Here is a 23985-nt window from a genome sequence, read left to right as displayed (position 1 = left end):
CATCTATTTCCTTTCAGGCAAACAACACAGTTCCCTGGCAGCACAAAAGCATTGCTTCTACTGCTAAATCTCAAACATTCAGAAACCCATTTCACCTCTGTGGATATACTATTCTGTATTTGTTATTTGGATGTTATGGATAGAAACAGTACTTACTCTCCAATCACATGGCCACCAAAGTTTTGGGGTAAGGATTTTGTTTCTTGTTCTAGAATCTTGTTACAGTAGATGCTGAGATTTGCTGGTGATTACCTAAAAAAATACATCAGGTACTTTCAAGCTTCATGTTGGAAGCAAAAAGTAATGAATAGATTTTGTATTTCTTGCAGTGCAAAAGGCTGTTTTCCAAATGTTTCTTTGACAAAGTTTTATCATGTTTTTAAACTAATCAAGACAGCAGGAAGTGCCAGGGCAGAATTGATTGTTTGACAAAGTTCATTACTGAAGTCGGTTGAAAAGGTGTCTATTGACTTCAGTATGTTTCAGATAAGGTAGACGTTCTCAAGTGTTTAATGGATGTACCTACATGTCAGACATGATCTGTTTATTCTTCTGATGAAAAAGGGATACCAAAAACTAAACCTGTTGCAAACTTTGGAATAAAGGCTTACGCCTCCGGAATGAAAAATTACTTGTAATTTGCTGTGGTGTCTTGTGATCAGTTTTTCCTTACTTTTTCCTCAATATATATTTTGACTATTGTCCATTAAGAATCGTTTCTTTCACTGAAACCTGGGAATGATTCATTAACTGAAACATATAGAGTTTGGGGTGGAAATATACTGAAATTCATTCAAGGTAATTAGATCCAGTGACTTGATCCTAAAGGATTCTGTGCAACTGTGGAGAACCTTTCCCTCCAAAAAGCTCTGTTACTTGCTATGTTTAAAATTAACAAGTATTAGCATTTAACATTTCAGTGAACCATACGATCTGGTTTTGTCTATTATATTATTGCTATAGAGCAATGATGCCTCCAGGAATCTGTGTGTTATATAAAACTAAAAAATAATATGCATTAGCAAAATAGGATTTTCATTGCATAGAAGTGCCCTGGGAAAAGCGTGGAAAATAACTATACAAGAAGATTCATTTCCTTAGCATAAGAAATATGTCAGATGCCATTCACATATTTCCTGCAATGACATACATTTTCCTACTGGGAGGCCATGAGCAACTCAATTTTTTTGTCTTCAGCTAGAGTAAGGTAATGATACTGGATGTCTTTGAGAAATACTTAGGGATTAACTAAGGAAAAAATACTTATTACTGTTTCAGAGTCTCTTGTTGCTGGACGTTGTCTTAACTAAGGAAAAAATACTTATTACTGTTTCAGAGTCTCTTGTTGCTGGAGGTTGTCTGCTGGACTCTGAAGAATATAATTTTTGTAGAATGGAACTACATGTAATTCTAAAATGGCTCTTTCAGAACAAAAATGAAAGTACTTCCATCAACATTTACTTTAATAATCTTTATGTAAATGGTGCTGCCCCTTGTAACTATGGATTTGCTTTTATGCTGAGGTAAATTATTGCTTCAGTGTCATGGAAACATACACAAGAAATAGGAAAGTTATACAAAACTCTAAGGATTCGTTAGCCATACTGCTCAAACTGTGTCCAAGGTGTTCTCCATCTTCACGGAGAGTCAAAAACGTACCTAAGATGTGAATATTTACATTCCACAGCGGCTGGCCCTGCTGGTACTGCTGTTACTCTGTTGTTCCATTTAAGGTACTGCTCCAGGTGTGCCAGGCCCCCCTCCTTCAGTTTCAAGAGCTGCATTTGACAGCACAAAGCAGGACACACATGAGCTGTCTTATTGCTGAAAGGGCCAGCATCACCTTCCACCGCCATTGCCCACCTGACTTGCCAGGGACTGGTACTGTACCCAGCCCTGATGGCCTCCTGTTTGCTTATGCTCTGGCAGCAGACAAACCTTACAGCTTGGGTTTCTGTGATGAGCTTGCAAGGTTCTGGGAAGGAAAACTCCTAGGTTTTTCTTATTTTTCTGATAGATTTTAGAAGAGTTAATAACATTTCCTTTTCCTTTCTGGTAGGTATATCATATGTGGTAGGCTAGGGAGGGATATTATATAGTCTGTCAGAAAACGATGACTGACACAAGTTCACTGTGAGGAAGCTTCACTTAAAATGATAGAAATGTATTTTCTGACATTCTCGGAGACACATGACCTGAGCTAAAAATAAAACTACCAATAATAGATATAAATAAAATAGAATTCTTTATTACATGAGGAAGCAGTACTTGAAACTGTGATTTTTCAGGATATGGCTTACAGGCTGCTCCACTGTCTTTCTAAGCCACTCACCATATAGCATTGTGAGTGTGAATAGATTACCAAGATGCAGATCCTTTTCCATGCGTGTGTGACTTCTCAGCAGCTCCCATGGTTTTGGCCAAAGCATAAACTTAACATGTGCACAAAGGTTTGCTGAAAGGGGCCAACTTTGTGAGAAAAGAATAAATGCTGAAAAAATTGCCAAAGCAACTATTCATAATCATATTTAAACCCTTACAAGTTTAGAAACCACCTATTGTCTAACAGATGGAAATATGCAGGCATCCTGTTTTCTAAAGCTGTCCAATGATAACTTCACAGAATAGTATCTTAAAAGTAACTCTAAGAATTTTAAAATAATGAGCAAGCTAAACTGTCTTCCACTTATTTATGTGTGAGCACATATAAATCTTTCTATGACTGCTCCAGGCTAGTGGAAGTGTGCATGAATAAAGCTGTATAGATGAACCAAGGTATACACATGCTGTGTGAATTGCCTAAGTAGTTTAAATCCTCTCTCTATATTCATGCAAAGACCTTAAAAAATAACCTAATTTTTTTTTAAATTAGCACACTGTTTTGCAAGCTCAATGCAGAGTCAGTGACAGCCTGGAAAGTCGGTAACATGCTTAGCTGCAGATCTTGCAGGAATTCTTTTGAATTCATTCTTCACCATCATTAATCTGCAGGTTTTTTTAAATGCTAAATTATGTAGCGGAGTAAAACATTAGCAAAAAAAGGATTGTTAACCTCCTCTTTTTAAATTCATGAGTTTCATGATAGAGCTCCTGACCCCATTAGCAAATATCCTCCATGTAATGTGTCACAAGCACAAAACTGGGATTCCAATTCTCACCGTGCTAGAGCTGTTCCCTAGTACAGATGTTGCAGTCTTTGTAGACATACATGCCTGTTTCAGACAAGTTGCCTGAGCTACTGCAAGGATGCAGGAGCTCATCTCTTTCAGGTGCCAGCTTCTATGAAGCTGTGTAACCTCCAGTCACCCTCCCTTGTGGTGGGAATCCATAGTATGGTACTTTGGCAGAGGTAGGAAGCGAAGCACTTAAAGCCAGCCACTGCTGAACTTCAGCACTGTTGGTATCACATGGGACAGCAGACAGAGAATCTCAATTATTTTTTAATTGTTAATTTCAAAAGGAGGTTTGGCAATAGCTGAGTGAGAAATTCAGGGTTTGGTCCCCATCCATCAACTGCTAATTTCATTTTTTACTGTTTTAATACAGCCTTTATTGAGTTCATTTTGATTTGCAAGGTAACAGTGGGAGCAAAGATGTTTCCATTTTAACCAGGAGTGCATTTCTTGTAATTCCTAAAAGCATTTTCAGTTGCACACAATTAAATACAATAAATGGCTTCAAAACAATCCTATTTCTCCAGTGCAGATAGTAATATACTTTCAGATCAGGAAATTTAATTTAAATAGTACATTTGATCAATATGACAGCAGCAGAGAGAAAAAGTGTAAGCAGATATTAATCAACATAAACGTAGATCCCTAAACTATCCTTCAATCTAGTTTTACTCAAGTATCTATTTTAAAATGCAATATTACAATTTAATACTTTAAAAACATTAAGGACAATTTTTCTTTTCTTGAATTGTAATCCAGGGTGTTATTTGTCCAGTGAGTGGAAACAAAGCTATACATCAGTTGTCTTCCAGAATTTTAAGATTGCAAACTGCCCGACACTAATATGAGCACTACCACCTGATTTTATAAGCTACAAATGCACTCACCATTTTAAATATAATGTCAAATTTTGCCTTGTCTCTCCCTCAATCCACTGTTCTTCTCCTCATTAAAATATTTCTGTTTGCTTGTAAGAAGTCAGGTTATATACTCTGCTAGAAGAGATGATCATTAGGAATGAGCATATTCTAACATCTGACACTGTGTGGTGATATTTCACTGATGTAGCCGGAACAGTGGTTAAGGACTTTGTGTCATTAAGAGACTTGTGAAGGGCAGCACTGGCACAAACAGTAACATAGCTGTCAGACACAGGGAAATCCGACTCAACAGCCATAGGATCTGATTTCTCTTACAGGATCCTTCATGGGTGGTAGCCATGGTGGAGTAGAAGCAACAGCAGCAAATCCAGCCCAGTCCTTTGCAAGAAAGAAAAGAAGCATTTGACTGCCTGTGTGGTGGCCAGGTTAAGCCTGTTATCTTCCACTCTGATGACTGTGTCAGCACATTTCCAGCATACCCACGGGGTGATCTCTCCTCATTCCCTTTGCTCCTCTTCACACACTTTGTGCCCTCCAGCCTAGCTTTAGCAGCAGCAAATAAAAACTCAGTGAGTTGCCTCAGCTGTCCTGCTGGGGATGGGGACACAAAAAGGCTACAATGTGAAGCCCGCTGTGGAGCACTTCACAGCAGATGTGGCAGTGGTAGCTTCTACCAGGCTACTACTCTTCCTAGTTGGATAGCTGGAAAAGACCAGCACAAACCAGAGTACTCAGAGGGCCTTTATCCTGGTAGACTGGGCATTGTTAATAGGGCAGAGGACTTCATTAAGTTGCAGATGCAATTGCTTTGCTAGCAGATAGGAAGTGAAGGTGTGACATAGAGCCGCTTACAGATGCTTTACACCACTGCAGATATTTTTCTTAGTAGAAAAGACCTTCAGAGCTGAAGCAGATCAAAGTAGTAGGAAAACATGACAAAATTCGAGCCTTGGATTCAGATGCAGTATCAACCTCAAGGATGTATTTCCTGAATTCTTCTCTTCCATTCCCTTTTCTCCCTTTCCAAAATTTCACTGTAGCGTGCATATTCTTCCTGGTATTTTTTTTTATGACAATCAGCCAAAATAGAGTAAGGTGATTGAAAACACTGCATCAACTGGCATTTTTTTCTTGCAGTTGGACTCCCTTTTGTTACTTCATGTTTTGGAAACACGTGTTTTGCCAGTGATTTTAGAAGTGCAATATTTGGCAGCATATCACACACCATAAGGAGCTCATAGCAGAAGGAATAAATGTCTTTACAGGAGATATGATCTCCTGCAGAGTCTTCGGGTTAGATCACTGATGTCTGCAAAAGATTGCAAACAGTATGTGAACAAGTGAGCTTCTTTCTTTTGAAACCACTCGTTGGAGTCCAACAACTTCAGACTTCACAGGTTCCTGCTGTTAGAAGTGGCCCCAATGGGAGAACAAAAGAGTGAGAGGCAAAATGCTTTCTTCCAACCTCATGATGTAGTTTTAGGGAACAATTGCTTCCAATGCTTATCCAAAGTAGTAGCACATTGTTCTGTTCAGAAAACAGACTGAAAATGAGGGTAGAGACTTTTAGTGTGCAAATACGAGTATTGCTGTGATCCAAACCATTATGCTATTTTTGATGACTGAGCAAGCATTTCTCCATTCATACTGGGGACAAACATGAAAATTGTATTCCAGTGATAACTGACTTTGTCAGGTTTGCATTTCTTTAACCTCATGGCCTTTTTGCATTTAATTAAAATGGTATATAAACATAGATAAAATTACCCAATAAAAATAAAAATTAAAAGCAAGCCAAATTCATCAATGCATGATGAGTGAGAGGGGAAGAAGTAGAATGGATCCAGAAAATGTTGTCAGAGGAAGGGACGATCCATATTGACTTGGTGAAGTCAAATGTATCTGAAAGAATATATCTGAGTTCTTTGGCTGGGAGCCTGTACTAATACCTCTCCCTTGTCACAGATGGCCATATATATGTATAAAATGCATTCTTCACACTGAATCTGCATCTCCCCATCTGGCATACACAGACTAAGTCTACAGCAACAATCTTCCTGCTCAGGCTTCCCTGAGTGCTTTATCATGCATTACCTTAACAAGTTTGTTTGCTTAACACTTGAATTTCAGAGTGGCTTCTGGCTCATCAGGGGTACTGATCCATCACTCAGGACTTACAGCTCAGGGCTTTACCTCATGGTGTGTGATATTAAAGGACTCAAATCATTGAGCAGACTTCTGTTTCCATCATGATGGAATTAATATGAGAGCAAACTGTACATGAACAAACCCTTCTTCCAGCTCTCCACCTATATTTTCCAATCAAACAAATGCATCATACTTCCAGGTTTGTTATTACACATTTTCTAGAGCCCTGCTAGTTCCTTATTGCTTGCCTAACCTTCCATCTTCTGACTAATATTTTTTCCTTTATTTTTTCAAGCTGGAGCCTTTAAAAAAAGCAGAAGTTTTACATCTCAAAAACTACCTTTCCATACCCTTAAGACCTCTAATAACAAAAAGAGCTTGTCTTTCATCGCCTTTTCACAGCCAAGTACATCTACTGATGGTAGAACAAAAGCTTGTTTTAAAAACATATAATCCAAATACCCTCATTGATTGGTTCTAGTATACGTCGGTGGCATGTGAACTTGGACAACCCTATATAATAGTATTCTAACACATAAAAAAAAATAGGAAGGAGGGATGCATTTCCTAGTTTAGTCAAAAAACCCTCAGAATTCACTGCATGAAATGGCTAGGAAAACTGGTGGAAATATATAGCCTTGGAGACGAGACTCTTTCCTTGGTTCTTAGCCCAGAAGATATTGATCAGATGGACTAATTAGAGCATTATTCCTCTAAAATATGTTCAAAATGTTCCCAGTACTAGAAATGTCTAGTTGTGTGAATGGTGCGAGTGCATAATTTAAGGTATAGGGCAGAAAGAAGCAGAGTCTGTTTATACCCCTTTGTGTCAATCTGACAGACCATGTCCCTGGGGCTGCAGATTTCCCCATTTCTATCACATAATGCAGCTGCAAGCGTAGCTGGCTTAGTGGCTGTGTAGCTGTGCTGAGTAAAGGCAACAGTGACATAAAGCCTCCTCCCACTCCTCCTACAAAAAACCTGCCAACACTGCACAAAATTTTTATCAACTTCAAAATGTGTTCAGACTCCTGAGGTAGGGATCCTGACATGGAGTAAAATACATGGATTCTTCCCAAATTCACTGAGAAACTAGAATCGATTTATCTTCCTATGGTCAACTTGAACTTAGAGCAGGCAGGATGCCCTGGAAGACATTTGTGGAAATAAGCACACCGGGAGGCAGGTTTTCAGTTGGGTTTCTGGAAGCTAAGACAGATGGTTCCTCCACATTTCAAGTCCCTGTTTGAAAAATAGAGAAAAATTTTGTCAAGAGAAAGATTATGAGGTAAAATGTGACACAGAATGAGACAGAAAGATGGTTCTGGTTTTGCAAATGCTTGCTGTAAACACACTGAGTTTTTTCAAGTACATTTATCTGAGGAGCAGATGTACAACACAGATATAAAATACATTTAAACAACACTATTAAAGACAATGAGATATTTATGGTGATGTTACATCCTTGAAATGTTTATCTTCTTATTACCAGTCTTAAATCTAGTGTACCTACAGATTCTCCCTCCTGCTCTTCAGTAAAATATTACATGGTGCCACAAATTTAACAGTGAAGACATATTCCCAGATTACTTAACCAAAGATTTCACTTGAATAAGTAACTTTTTTCATGTTAATTTTCATAATAATTGCAATGTATCTGCATGGTGAATTTGCAGAAATCAGAACTGTGAAAATCCAACACAGCTCAGCAGTTTTTAGGACAGGGACCAGTTTTGGTTTTTCTGTTACAAATGACATGCACTGGGGCCTCAGACAGACCCTGAGAACATATTACACAGGCAAAAACGAATAATGGCAACAGCAGTAGAACTCAGCTTCATCTCTATAGGAACTGAGACAGAGGGTTTTTTTCACCTCTTGTAGAGGCTGTAGGGTTGTGCAACGCCCCTCGCCCCAGCCAGGCCCAGCAGCATCAGAGTAAGGTCTGCTGCATGGTTTCTGGAGCAATCGGGATGTCCCCTGACTAATGGCAGTTTGGTTTTTTCCCCTTCAGAGGAGATACTGACACACATGCAAATCCTGTGATAGAGATGTAGAAATTGTTACATAACTAGATCACGTCTCAAGTGCTCAAGAGGTCACAAGCTGATTTACGTATTCCACATTATTTTTATAATGATCATGGTAGCTAGAGGACTGCTGGAGTGAGGGAGACCCACACATACCACATTTCTTCTGCTTAGACCTGTTAAGATCTCTGTAAGGAAAGGGGTTATTGTCCTGTGTACCAGGTCAAGGTCACCAGAGTATCTTCCCATTTCCAGCTTCCCTGACCACAGCGCAAGCTGACTTGGGATATGTCACAAGGCAGCAGCAGAGCAGCCTGGGCCAGTGACTCAAACAGGACACAGCTTTCATATAAATAGTGCTAATACTGAGAGAAATAGCAGCAAGGATGTGGGTTTAACGGAAGGAAGATAAAAGACAGGATGTGATGGTGAAGCATTAGCAATGGCGGGAACTGTGTTTGAACAGCAGCCCTTCAGTGGCAACACGACAGCAGTGAACCTCATTCCTCTGTAGCACTCAGAGTCCCTGGCTCTGCCTCCGAACTTCTCCAGAAATATTCTTATACCAAACAAGAAATAAATCTATGACTTGCGATGTAATTAAAAAGGAAGGCATTGCTCGTCTTCCCCCTCTCAGCTTCAGGATATGCCACGTCTCTGTTTCCCCTCGGCTGTGTTTGAGAAGGGCTGATTTGCTCATGCACATGGCAGTACTGGTTTCCGGAGCTGTGTCTGCCTGCTTCCCTGTATTCCAGTATTGCTACAGAGGGTCTGAAGCAGCCAGGCAGGAGATGCTGCACTGCACCTTCTAAGGCTGCTTCTGCTGGTGCCAAGTTATTGGAGGAAGCCAGCACTTTCTCTGTGCTCCATCAGGGACAGGAGTCAAGGGCATATGTCAAATCTAATCCTCTGACCACACTAATTTCTCCAGGACACAGAACTGTGTCTTAACTTCATGGTGTGTTTTATTTTGAAGCTAGCTTTTGGAGGTACCATTTTGTATCAGCTACTAGACTACTATTGTTTTGTATAAACCCTATATACAAATTTATCAGATAAATCATATACTGTATTCTCAAGGGGAAGAATGATCAAACAATTCCATATTTAATATGATTATGCTTATTTTGCTCTCAGTTAAGTAAAAGATTTGACAAGCATGTGAAAGTCATCATTTCCATTACTGAACAAAAGGGGATTATATCAATAGTCAGCCTTTACATTTAGGAAGATAATACATAAATCCATTCCAAGATCTTATGTGAAGGCCTGTCAGAGAGATAAAAGTAGATATTAATGAGGGACGTATATTTTTTTCCTTTCCCTTATTCTGGCAAGCCCAAAGAACAGAGTATTACAGTAGTTGGATGAAAGCAAAAAAATATGTCATGAAGAGACCAGTCTTCTTCTTGCACTCTGTCTATTCAGAGCACGATTTCTTCCTTGTATATAAATTATTCTTTTAAAGTGAGTCTGTCATCCTCAGGCTGTGTTTTGTTGCATCCTAATTACTGCTTCTTTCCTGCTTTCCCCACCCCCCCATACAGTCATTGATTTATCAGATGCTTAACTATCTTTAACAGGAAGGACACAGATCTGAGGTAGTAGAAGGAAGAGGCAAAGTTTCTTCAGAGTATTGTTTAAATATTAATCAAACACACAGTGCATATACATTTTGGCAATTACACCTACTGTATTGACTGAGTATGTGGTGCTGCTCATTGTCACATGAGCTGCTAAAAGCATCATTCTTTATTTATCTACCAAATACAGAAATCTCATCTTTAGGAAATGCAGCATATTTCTTCTTCCAAGCACTACACCAGTGAAAGTGTTGGCATGTGAATGTGCCACATAATAAAAGGAGCTTAGTGCCGTGCTTTCTCACCAAGACAAATTCCCTGTAGCTGCATGCTAAACTGCTAGAACCTGGCAGGATTCATATTCAGATGAGTTAGTCTCAGCACATTGTGGATGCAATGGTTCTGCCTCAGTTCTTGTGGAACCTGTCAAAGGAAAATGCTCTGTATTTATACACAAATTCCAGTTTCACCATTATAATTCATTTAAGCAGGAGTCAAAAATCTTTGTGAACCAAATGAGTGTTTTTGCACGGTGCCATGTCCCTTACACAGAAGATTAATCTGAAGCATAAAGGTGGAATGAAATGTCCACAATCACAAAAGAAGAGCACGAAGTAAAACCAAGACTCAGGATTGACCCTCCTGCATTTGCAAGATTATCTTCATTTCACAACCCTACCCTTTTGTCTGGGGCGGGGGGAAACAAAATCAGAAGACTATCAATAACAGCTAGTACAGACAAATTCCTGCTTTTCAAGGTAGAAGGTTCATTTCCAATAAAAAATTAATAAAAGGCACTTATTCAGATTTTGAAACCTATTGCATAGTAGTTAAGTTAGCACGAAGCAATCCTAGATTATTCTTCTAACATAATTTATTCCCCTTCTAATTGAGGAGATGGGAAAAACACTTAAGTAAGTTTAATTTTCATCTACTAAAAATGAGACAACAGTAACTTAAGATTTATCACTCAAAAAAACTCGATCAAAACTTCATCAACAATACAAATATATACAGCATTGCTATGAAATAATGTCTAGGAAATTTTCAGAAAAATATTTGGGGCAGAAAAAAGTAGTTGGTTTGATGCAATGCAAAACTTCTTTGGACTCTGACACATGCTTTCTGAAGCGAACAGCTAGGGCAGTTTCTGCTTCTCAGCAGAGGCCTCTGCCTTGCTTCTGTAGCATCTTATTTGCAGAAGAAAGTTAAATCCCTTTTTCAGATATTTGAATTCATAATCCAGCATCTTAACAGACACTTATGGAATATTTGACCATTTAACTGACATTTGTTAACTTTAAACCCCTTGCCTTAAAAAATTATGTTCTATTGATGCCATCTCTCAGTTATTCAGGGTTTCCATTACCAACCAAGCCAACCAATCCAACACATGGCTGCTGAGGGAGGTCCATGTGTTATGCAGACAGAGCATAAATGAAGAAGGAGACCCTGGATGGTTCTGTTGACTGAAAAGCGCAGGAGTCTCTAGACAAGTAGGACCTGAACCAGTCTGGTGCAAACACAGCCTCCCAGATACCACTGTGGGACAAACACCAATGCCCTACCTCACACGGAGTCTCCAGCCTGGATCATCTGTCGTGGGTCATCAGGAGCTGACTAATACTTAGATCAGTAATTACCTCACTTAGAAATAATACCAGCATTTATCTGCTTGTGGTCACACAGATTCTTGTGAATACTACTTAATTAGGTCTCCTATCCCACACTGAAATAGATATCCATGGACATATTTGGTGCAAAGCAAATCTCTGAAACGGATTAATGGTCACACTGGAAGCGCTGGAAGAAGGAGAGCTCAAATTTCTGAACTGGAGATAGCTAACTGAAGAGTCAGTACTGCTACATATGAACATCTGTATTGCATTACTGGGCGCAGCCTAGGTATTACTGCAGTGAAAAGAGCAGGAAAATCTGATTTAAACACAGATCCCTCTTCCTGCTCCTTGAATACTTGTTTATTGTAAATTTTAGATCAGTATTCAGCGAAGGTCACAAACAGCTCCTTTTCCTCTCATTCTTACACTTTGTACAACTTCCTAATTTTTACCTGAAGAAGGCCCTAGTTTTAGCAATCTCAAAAAATAATGAGACCATGAAGAAAACACTAAACACTGTTTTCACTGATGGCTATTTTTGAACAGGCAATACACAAGTTAGACCTGTCAGCAGAATACTCTGTGGCAGTATTTCCAAGGCAGTATATTTCTGAGTGAGAAGAGACTGCGTCTGAGAAACCTTGCGGGTTTGGGTCCCAGTAGATTTCCTTCAGCTTCTGCCAAGGCACTATGCTGTACGTATCTTTTTCATTCATTTTATCTATGTTAATACATGATGTACATTTAAAATGGAGAGTAAGAGGGACAGAATGTGTGAAATTTGGAAGGGAAGATTGCTCCTTTCTTGGAAGCAGCTGTGAAGGTTGCAGGGGGAGAAGGAGAGAGAGGGCACGGCTAAGAGCTAGGAGCAGAAACAAGGTCCTGCCTCTCTGGTGGTGGAAACGAGCACTTGGCACCTAGAGGCAAATGTGCAGAAGTTGCAGCATCTCCGAAAAGCACTGCATTGAGAGCCACTGTTTGTAGGATGTGCTGGCAGGCTGAGATCTGGTCTTTATTTCTAGTATACCTAGTGTCTCAAGGTACTCAGAATGTGCCTTGTCACTCTGAGTTTTCTATCTTTTAAAATATTGTGCCTTATATTCTGATAAAACTTTGGGTTTCAGTGTGAATGTTTCTTGGCCTTTTGCGGGTTCTCACAGTAAGGACGAGCTTACTTGAAGCTGTGTCTGGGCCTGGCAGGCTTTTCTCAGATCACAGACTACAGAATTGCTGTGGTGGGACTGAAGGTGATTTCAGTGGATTCCTTACCCTACAGTCTTCCCAGTAACCTGAAAATCTTGTGCTTTGTTCTAAACCCGGATGTCTTCTGTTTTCTTAAATGTAGCATACGCACTTTCATATTTCTTCCTTAATTTTTAGAATTTTAGGAAATCCTACTTAATTTTAGGTTTTCACTCCAGTCACTTGTGCTCTGTTCATATAGGAAATTATTTTGTCCTCAGGCTCTGTAAAATAATCTTACCAATCAAGTAATAACAGTAATGTCATACTGCACTGTGGCAAATTGTGATTTACTGTTTGACTCGGGTTCACGCGGAGGCCATACAGCTTAGGCTTATGCTCTGGTTTTGTAAGGTCAGTAAGAATGCCTGGCCAGAGGATTGTTTGCTGCACATGTGGAAAAGATCAAAATTATATTACTGTCTTTGTAGTGCATTAGGAATCATAATGAAACCACACAGTAACAAAGTTTCTATCTCTGTCTGCATAAAGGAGTCTTTGCATTGTTTTATATAGTTACGCCAAAAGCATTAAATTAAACATGCTGACATCTCTATCTTAGATGTTTCCTTCTGATAATTACAATTACTCTTTATTTATCATTCCAGTAAAAATGAACTTCCAGTAATATCAAGGGAAGATCATTACCTCTGAGTTGGTTTGTGGGTTATTGAGATGGCATATTCCACTCTTCCGGCTTTTTATCACAACAAATTATGGTATTAGTAAACAAAGCAAGTGTACTTTGGTGCATGGAGATCATTCTGGACATCACTGTGGATAGCAAGAAATATGAATTTAAGAACAGATGTAGTTTCATGCTTCTCCATCCGCACAGATATTTGTGCAAAGCCACAAAACTGTGCCAGCTTTACTTCATTAAGCTTCTGAACACTTGCTGTGCCTCAGTCTATCTTCCTTTCAAAGCCTGTGCAAAACACTAGTCCTAAGAGTTTATGGCAATATAATTCAGAGGTTTTTCGAGTTTTGAGGTACTATTAACGTCTGTGTAATCTTTTGTTGGGATGTTTCTTTTTCACTTTTGCTGACACCCTATTTTGTTAGAATTAAGGTGATTTTTGATTAGAGATTTCCAGCATAAATTTCCAGCAGAGGGCAATCTTGTTCCTAAGTAGGTTGCTCGTTTATGAAGTTAACCCTCTAATAAACGGTTGTCCCTTCTGCATTTCAAATGGAGAATTAATCCAAAGGCACAGATTGCGGATTTTTTTCCTTGTCATTTACTTAATTTTTTAGATGTTTCTGGAGCCTGTTTGCTTACCTGATTGAAGAAAGTCTTAGAAACTGCACAAAATATTGTCAGTATGGACCTTGAGCTGTCATCTGTCCGATCTTCCTTTCAAGACAGGATTAACTATATTACAACAACTCTTGACTGATACTGGGTTTTAAAATCTTTAATGGGGGTAGATGAGCCACCTACCTGGACCACCTATTCTAGTTCTTACCTGTCCTCACAGATAGAAACACATTTTTTAATTTCCTTTGATCTGTTTTAAACCCAGTACTTTTAATTTTATTTGCAGTGGACATAAAAGCAACTATTTAGTTATTAGGTGGAGTGGAAGAATTACTTTCTGTTGTTGCAGAAAAGAATCTCCGAATAAAACAACCCTCTAGCAAGCTGTGTCTGAATGCAGAACAGTGACATTCCTGAGAGCCTAACTATTCTGTTTATTTTGTTTATTAGTTCTCATGTCCTGCACAATCTGCTTTTCTTCCAGAGTTTTTTTCTACAGATTCTGTTTTCCAGTTGCCACCATCCTTGTCTATTTTCTGGATGTCACAACTACCTGAACTACCTTGTGCTGTAGCCTGTCACTCTCACTCATCTCGCAAGAGTCATGTGTGACCTTTCTTAAACTTTTCTCATGACTAAGATCACAGCTGGTTGATATTACACAGCAATTGTAACACAGCCCACCCAACTGAATCATGGACTGCCTAGAAATGATTAATGAGAGGCTGCTTTGCTAATAAGATTAGTGGCAGAGGTTGGGAAGATAGTAATGTCAACACTTGTCCGATACAGAGAAATTGCTTTTTTCAACTCAGCATGACAACAGCAGCACAGGAGTTGGCTACTGATACCAGCCCCAGCTTTAAACTAAGTTTTCTTGGAATAAGTAGAACTGGCGTAAGATTTCATATAGTTCACTTCAAACCTTCTGTGGTGGGAAAGAGTGGTGGCTTTTTGAGCCCAGGATATTCCCTCTGTCCAAACGTGCTGCCAGGGATGCATGAGGAGAAGTATCTGCAGCCTATCCAGCTTAGGGATGGGCGTTTTCTATAGGTGAAGGAAGATGCTATGAGTTTGTTCAAACTTTGATGGACCCTGTTGCTCCTGCCTGGTTTTGCACAAATGAGGCTGTTATGAACATCCACTGATAACTTATCTGAACCTCACTTGAAACCTGAGACACTGAGACTCCTGTAAGACAGAATCTGAACCATTCTTACTAGTCAGGTTACTAGATTTGTCATTTGAAGGTGCAATTCATGCTTTATACACTAGTTGGCGCTCTACATTAAGCTATTCAGTGTTTAGGTAGGAATTTGCATACTGGTTTTTATGGTTTTTATACCAGATTTTGTCACTGAGCTTTCATTTCAGGAAAAAATATAGGCTAAGACAGAGGCTGAGCTGGATGTTTACGTGTCTGAGATCAAACTCTCTACCAGCTGTCCAGGCAATGTGTGTGTGCGCAAGCGTGCGTGCATGCAAGGGGAAGAATGCTTACTAATAATACTGATACTGAAATGCTTACAAAACTTAGACAAGTTTTGAGTCACTGGCTTATCACATCACATAAAGTAAAGAGAGCTCACAAAAATGTGAGAAGGAAAGAATGTAAGTGCAAATAAATTTAGAGTTCTAGAATTTGTATTGAAATTACAAAAATAGCTCTTTCCCACTCTAAAACATAGTGGTATGTTCTGACATTTCTCATTGCTAATACAGCTGAAATCAATGAACTTGTACAATCTGCCTACAAGCCTGATGGAGCCCACATGGAATAGAGTTTGCATGTCAGGTGCGCGAAGCCTCATGCTAGTTTTGGACAGGTGGAAAAAAAGAAAGATGGGAAAATTACTGTCATTTGCTGAAGTAAATGAACAGAATCTTGATCTAACATAATGTGAGTAAAAAATCTTCATAGCAATCTGGGTTTGAATGCTGAACAGTGCCATTCTTGACTGTCAAGCTACCTTACCACTTCTAGTAACTGTAAGATTAAACTACTTATTTCTCTTTTAATAAAGCAAGAACAAAAAAGCTCCAAAACATAAAGAAGATTGTAATATTGGGAAGTCACCCACTAGAAATCAAATAAAATGTGTAGGTATCATCTCGCCCTATGGGTGTCTTCTGTCTCCTTGTACTTAGTAATAGCATGAGCAGAACACGTTTGGAAAACTAACTGGTCTTTTATTAGCTTTATTAGCTGTTATTGGCAAAGTTGTAGTTCCAATTCAAGTTATGTGTGCACAGCCTGACTAAAAGATGCTTTCCCATTTCTCTGTCCTTTGCATTCAGTGCTTTGTCCCCCCTGCCCTGGTTCTTGCTTTTAGATGGTCTCATTGAAGCTGCTACTTATATGATTTTGAAAGGTATCCCTTCATATACTTTGCCAGCTTATAAGTTTACAGATGTATATATTTGTGAGCAAGAGGCAGGGAAGACCTTGTGCCCACTTTAACTTTACACCTTGGAGAATTTTGAGTTTATGGAGCAAAATGCTGTTCCAGCTTGTCGCAGCCAGAGCTGAGGGCAAGAAAGAGAATCCTTGGGAAAATTAATCCTCAATACAAACGTGTTTTGAATTCAAAGAGATGTCTTGCTATCTGATGTGGTCCATACACATGAAAGGAAAATGAAACCCTCACAGAATTAAGAGATTGATCTGAGTATGTCTGCAAGGATCCTGCTAAACTCCATGATAGAGGCAGGATCCTCCATCACAAAAAGCAAATCTATTTTATGAAGATTTTGGTTGATCCAGGGACTGACAAGTCCAGGTAGGGACTGTGTTGCTAGTTTTTGGTGAGGTATACCCCAAGATGAGGAAGGAGAGAACATAGTCCACTTCTCAGAAGACTGTAAGATTGATATGAGCCCCCTTTGGTTGGCCTTGCTACTGATACCCCAGCTGGATGGGAAGAACTTGTTTCAGGGCCAAATGCTAGGGAAAGCACCTTTTCAGCCAGTCTGTCATCTTTACTAATCACATATCCAAATTTCTCTTGTGTAAATTCTATAGACTGTTAAGGACTTGTTAGAAGCTATCAGCTTGATGGGATATATATACTTCATATATACAGTTCGTGGAAAGTTATGAAAGCCTTAAAGAAAGCTGCAACAACCAAGAAAAACATTTGCATAGCAGAGGCAATAATCCCTTGGACAAACCTGTAGCACTGCATTTGCCTAACAGTACATGCAAAAATCAGAGAAAAGGGAATAGAGAGACTTCAGAAGGAATTGCCTGATCTGGGTAGGTGTTGGGCTGACAGACATGTGCTGGCTTGGGTGTCCAGATCTGATGGTAACATCCAGAAGTCATGCATGTTACTGTCGGTTTTGATTCTCCAACCTTTTTTGCATGGACACATTGGAAGCACCATAGATAAGAAAGGTAATGTAGCTAAGACATTAGGTTGCTTTGTCTCTTTGTCCTTTTATTTCTGGCTTTGTACCTCAAAGTCTGTCCTGCATTGTTGAAAAAACCCTTTGTTCTTCACCTCAGCTGGTGTTAGAGGCGAGAGAACAAAATTGCCTGAGGTGGGGCACCAGATCTTTTTCGTGGTGGCATAATCAGTTAAAGCAGGCAGTGTGAGTAGCCTTAGAAACATACAGATCAAAACATATTTTTAGGACCAGCACCTGGGGAGTTATTGTTATGGTTATTGGCAGCATTCCTACCCTATTCTCAAATTTATTTTTTTTTTTCTTAAGAGCAGAGGACAGAATGACATGCACAGCTCTCAGGAAACCGTAAGATATTACGATGGCCCCTTGGGAGACACTGTGTCAGTGTTGCTGTGACTCTTCTGGCTGGCACTGCCCAGATTAAGGAAGGAAAAAACAACTCTGTGGAAGCCAGCTGTTCCCCTCAAAATCCCAGGTGCAGCAAGTCCCACTCTGCCTTTGATCTTTTTCTCTGCTTGGTAGTATTTTCTCCAATGTACCTCAGGGCTGTGATTGCTGGACATTCTAAAGAGGAAATCAATGGGCATAGATTTACAATTCTTCAACGTATGATTTTAGAACTAAAGTACATTTCGGTGAAATTCATCATCTGCAGGGAGTGAACAAAAATCAAGTTCAGCCTATTAGATGCACAGTTTCCACTAAAGTCAGGGAGAGACTGGAAATGGAAAGAATAAAGTGTCTGTAACCAGTAGGTCTCACAATATTCTCATAATAAGAAGCAAAAAGATTAAATGTATGTCCAAACGGAAATGAGAGCATTTGGGGTACTATATGGCAACTGCAATAGTCAGTGTAAACTCGGCTGAGTTTCCCCAGGGAATAATTTGACCCTCTATTTTTACATTTGTATGTAGAGGTAGAAAAATAAAAGAATCAAAGAAGTTAAAGAAAATTAAGACATTATCCAAAGGGATAATTGTTTGTGCTGTACCTCCAGCACAGGGGAACAGCACGTGGGAAGGACCGAAGAGCTGCACTCAATACTTTTGTCAATTCTCTCATCTGCTTTTAACAGTGTGAAGTGTGAATTAATTGTGCAGGTGGTGAAAATTATGGCCAGAGGGATTCAGGGACAAACCCCTACCATGGTGCACGGCAACCCCAGAGCTAGGTACATTCATGCATCTTGCTGTGCTTCTGCTTACAGGTGAGGCTGCCAAGCCCCGCAGAGATCCCTTTCACCTCCTCCCCATCGGAGCTGAGGGCCCAGGCAGGAGTGACATATGGGGTGACAGCACAGAGCCCTGTGCCTGGGTGTTCCCTTGGCAGTCTCAAATACGATAACCTAACTAGCATTCCAGCTGAGGTGCAAAGGCAACCGTCCTAAGAAATTATTAGTCCTTGCTCTGCTTCCCTGCAGCCATCCCGGGACAACAGTAGGGGTACCCACACTGCAGCTCTAGTGCTCGGGGAGTGCTGTCTTTAGGACACCCGCTGGGATTTACTGAACTGGAGGTCACCAAGTCCTAGCTCTCCCTTCCCACCTTTGGGAGTATGAGTAGCAATTTAACAGCAACAGAATGTATTAAATCCATTAAAATAGTGTAATAGGCTATTCCTGACCAAAAGGGGCACAGTAAGGCCTGCTGTGTCTCTGAAGATGTCTTAGAAAGGGCAGAATCACGATGAGTTCCTCGGAAGGCTGCTTATGCTGACAGAGCTCTGATCTGCAGCCAGGAGCTGCAGTGCAGGATGCTGCCTGTGGGTTCTTGCAAAAAGGACACCAGACTATCACCCTTTGACTTTAGAGTGCTCAGTCAAGAGTTTCTTAGTTGTAAAAATGAGGGCCTAAAGAAAAATTATATTTTAGGATCAAATCTGGTCAGCCTCTGAATGAAATTCCTCAGAGGGAGCAGTGCTCTGCAATGATACCCTATGCTTTATGCTCTCCTGTCTTTTTTTTTCCCATTTGAAAAGGATAATGGTTATACATCTATCTGAAAGCAGAGGTTACAAGCAAGCAACAGGAGGTTTGTACAGCCTTCCAAAATATCGGTGCCTTACTCAAAGCTTAAGTTTTCTGGGCCTCATGGAACTTCAGATCTATCCTGAGAAAATATAAGGTGAATAAACTTGGGTAGGAGATTAATGGTGATGCCAGTAATCCATGACACTGTTGGTCCTGTCTAGAATCACACCTGCAAAAGGCATGTAAGGATGAATGCACTGCCCCTCTGACAGGGTTTGAGGGGCAGCAGCAAGGGCTGGGTTCCAATTTAATGCTGCTTGAAGTCCCCACCCAGAAAGCTGTGAAAATTTTATGCTGAACTTTCTGGTGCTCAAGGAGATATTTTTCCCCAAGTGCAAGTATGAATCACATAGCTACCAATTTCTCACTAAAGGGAGAAAACTAAGAAGGTAGGTAAGGATGGTAATAATAACTAATTCTTAAAGTGCAATTATACCAATAATCATTTACATCTCCCCTGCTGGAAGGAAAGTAAATGTTTGCTTTCCCCTTCCTGCAGTGACCTGCCCTAAGTTTAAGCCTTGCTAGGCTCTGAGGCCAGACTTAAGCAAAGATGTGTGTTGGCACATGCTGGGGTGCAAGCCGGTTCCACTGACCATGCCTGGCACCTCTCCCTTCACTGTGTGCTGGCTGCTCTCCATAGGTGTCCCTCGGGCCACTTGTTCTTTTTTTGCCTCTTCAGCACCTGCTTTGGCTAATTCCCACAGCTCGGACTTGATGGCATTACTTTCGGTTGTGGAAATGAGTGTGCAGCACCATAAATTCAGGGGAAACTCTTTAACAGCTGTTACCCTGCAAGAACATTCTGAACCTGGTCTTATCCTGCCCGTTTTGGGCTCCAGTGTTGGCATCCCAATCCTGGAGTTACTACCTTCTGTTATGGTGATGGCAAATATTCAAGAGACTTAGTATTACTAATGGTTATCTCTGACCATAATAATTCAGGGCATAGTAATTTACATTAATTACTATAAGGATTTAAAGTATCTGTTACTCAGCAGTAAAAGGCTGGGACGTGTTCTCATGTTGTAATAAATACAAGGCTTACTGCATCAAGGACATGGCAGCAGCTACATCGCTGTTGTAATAGGTGAACTTGCAAACATATACACATAGAACATAAATATTATAAACAAAACGACAAGTCTGCATAAATCCACGCCTCATACTATCCACAGAAGGAACTGCTTGGCAGTTTTGTAGCACACCTTGGGGCTGGTGTGTGACTGAATTAGAGAGGGAGTAAAGACTTTTCCCTTGCATTGGTACAGAAACTGGTATTGCATGGAAAGCTACTTTCTGGATGTTGTTGAATTATGCAAATTAAAGAAAAAAACACCATATAGTCACAGCAATCTGAACCGCTGCGTTTGTGTTGTGAAGCTCATGTATTACTTAGAAAGACCTTAAGGTTTGTTCATCTTTTAAGGAGGCTGCCATCTTCAATTAATTTTCTGGCAGGAAAATCCTTCAGAGTTAATGAAATAACTTTGCCGTGTGTTTTTGCTGTATTTCAGAGCAGATAACGATCGCCTTCACAGTGTCCATGGTGATTGGACTGGTGATTGGGGGCATCATCTGGGCATTGTTCACTTGCTTGTCCCGTCGCAGAGCTAGCGCCCACATTTCCCAGGGGAGCTCCTCAGCCTTCAGCCGTCGGTCCAGACCTTCCTCCCATGGCCACACTACCGGCAGGACTGGATTTTACCGCAACAGCAGCTGTGAACGTCGGAGCAACCTCAGCCTGGCCAGCCTCACCTTCCAGCGGCAAGCCTCCTTGGAGCAAGCCAACTCTTTCCCCAGGAAGTCAAGCTTCCGTGCGTCCACCTTTCACCCTTTCCTGCAGTGTCCTCCCCTCCCTGTGGAGACGAACAGTCAGCTCATCACACTCACTCCCACAAACACCACCATAACCCTTGTGGGAAGCACCACCAACAGCTTAAGTCGACCTGAATTCCACTGGTCTAACAACAGCCTCCGCATCTGCCACTCCACACAAACCCCACCTCCCGCCTATGAAACCATCATAAAAGCTTTCCCAGACTCCTGAGCTAGGTCCTTGCTGCAAACACGCATGTGCATTTTAGGAGGAACCTCAATCATCTCAACAATGTTCTGTGCTTGATGAAGATCTCTGAGAAGTCTCTGGCTGCCGTTGTGGAGGGGACATACATTGCCAAGAGGCAGGTAGCAGCGATTTCCTGGAGTGCAATGTCCCACGGTCCAAGGGATCATTTGTCTTTGCACTGCTGGCTCTAATTTACTGCTCTGACATGTGCTTGCATATTTATAGTGCTGTATCTTTAATTGTAATCATAGGAAAGAAAATGCTGCCACATAAAAACCCAGATCATTTCTTGAAGGAACAGACCATATTAGGGATTACTGATATACCCATTTTTGCAAATTTCACTATTCTGTTTTCTTTAAAAAGAAAAAAAAAGTTTTGGTTTACATATTTTCCCAAGGATATTAACGTTTCAGAGAACAGCTCCCATTACCCACCTTCTTCCTATAACCACAGAACAGCTTCTGTCTGAGGAACCTTAGATGCAGACCTCATAGAGGATTTAACATCACAGTCCTGGCTGTGGTCATAGGCATCCTGTTTTGCTGACTGTGAAGGATTTTAAAAGACTCAGTGTTAGGGCTGTTTGTATAAAATTCCACATAGTGTGGGAAAATATTGAAGTACACAAAGATATACACAGAGAGAAGTTTTGAACAACTTACTAAATGCATGGTAACAATTATAACGAATATTCTGTCTGCAACCAGCAGAACAGGTAGTCATACTTTGATACCCAGTAAGGCTGTATGGGAGCAGAACACCTCATGTTTCATTTTTCCAGTTCTGGTTATAAAGATAAGCAGCATGAATGACAACTATACTTTTAATTAAGTTTCCTGTTTTGCTATGGGATTGCTCATTTCCTTATTCAAATTGCTTTTCTCAAATTGTACCAACATTTAATTCTTCCTGGCAAATTATTCACTGACATCTTGTCTTCCACTAAAGCAAGATTTTAGACATCTATGGCTGAATACTGGGATTGTACAATTAGTTGGAATATGAAGATAAAGATGGAATATTTAGTTGAGGTTAACATGTATTCTTGACTCTTATGCATGTATCATGTCAAGCTAACCCCCAGCTTAGTAAAGACTAATTGCACTGACATGAGAGACATCCAGGATTTGGAAACAGCACAGACAAATGGGCCTGGTTTAAGTCACGTCAGTTTCCTGTTGAATATTTCATGTTCAAATAAAGGGTAAAGAAATTCCACAAGCAGAGGAGCAGCCCTGCTCCTCACTTACAAATAAGCCTGTTGTTCCTAAAAGGGCTGGGCAACTACCCGCTGCAGGACTCCTAATTGAGGGGACTGGTCCTGTGCTTCTGTAGAGAGAAAAAGTCCTCATCTGCTTTCTGGGAGGGATGAAGATTCAGCGGCTTTTGAGAACTGGCAAAATGCTTAACATCTTACTTTCCAGGCTTTTGGAGACTGGCAGCATGCATCCCTTTGCCATACTCAGCATCCATCAGGAAGCACTGATATTGATCTCCAAACTGCAATCTTCCAGACTAATACTACCGCATTTGCAAATATTACTACAAACATTGAGCTTACAAGCATTACTTACTGTAAACCACAAGTATTCCTTATTGTAAAGGCCAATTATTTTGCATGTATATTACTGACTGGCTTTCATTGTTTTGTTTTGAGTGTGCAACTTTTTTCCTTCTGGAGAGATATATATCACTGCTAGAAGAACAACCATTTACAAAGTTTACAGAGCGCTTCACTGCAGACACTATGGGTTCTAGTATACCGAGGACTTGCTGATAGGACTGCCAAACTGCATTTGGCTGGTCAGAAGCTACGGACTTAAAAATAGTCCTCTGGAGAAAGAAAGTTTTGTTATTTCAGTCATTAATAATATTTTTTTTTCATTTAGTCTTACTGAATCTGGTGAACTTCATTGCATGCACAAGTGTGTTCACGGTGTCCTAGCTCTCAAATAGCTGATGCCACCTATTCTAATGAGCTTGTGAAAAGCAGAATTCAAGCCTGCTCCCTTTGCTTATTGAGTTTGGCAGACTGTTTGAGTCATTGTGGTGTGTACCCCGCTGGCCAAAACTGCTTGTTCCTTGAGAGTGAAATTGTTTTAGCTGAGTAAATTTTTACTCCTGGACTGTAAGTGCACATTACATTACAGTTGAAATTTCCACAGCATATTATTACTTGTATTACACTATATTTAGTAAACCATGTAGAAAAGGAAGCTTAAACGTACTGTATTTTTTCCTCTGGAAATCTGTACTGGATATCAAAACATTTTTTCATGTGCCCTGAATTAAGGAGATAAAACCACAGATTGTCTGGTGCATAACCAGTATGGCTGCCAGATACCTAACTACTAGTTTAAACAATGTCTGAAATGAATGTTTTGCAAGCACTCTGGAAGCTTCAGAATGTGAAATAAAGTTATAAACTCAAGCTCGTGTTTTTCCTTAAAGATAAATGTGTTGAATTGCACAAAAGAACCTTTAAAGGGAGGGGTCCTTCTCTAATTGTGCAAGCTGATATAGTTGGAAGTTTG

The 23985-nt window shown here is 40.2% G+C and overlaps 1 protein-coding gene across 1 annotated transcript; it reads left to right on the top strand.

Moving 5' to 3' along the window:
• On the top strand, positions 1-23882 carry MYCT1 (MYC target 1). The gene is made up of 2 exons (XM_037392455.1): positions 1-187; positions 20898-23882. The coding sequence occupies exons 1-2, from the start codon at positions 136-138 to the stop codon at positions 21428-21430; spliced, it is 585 nt and encodes a 194-aa protein (XP_037248352.1). The 5' UTR covers positions 1-135; the 3' UTR covers positions 21431-23882.
• The last annotated feature ends 103 nt before the right edge of the window (positions 23883-23985 follow it).

This window comes from Falco rusticolus, chromosome 6, assembly GCF_015220075.1.
Source record: "Falco rusticolus isolate bFalRus1 chromosome 6, bFalRus1.pri, whole genome shotgun sequence".
NCBI lineage: Eukaryota > Metazoa > Chordata > Aves > Falconiformes > Falconidae > Falco > Falco rusticolus.
Note: the sequence above shows the minus strand (reverse complement) of the source record. Positions and strands in the feature narration are given on the sequence as shown.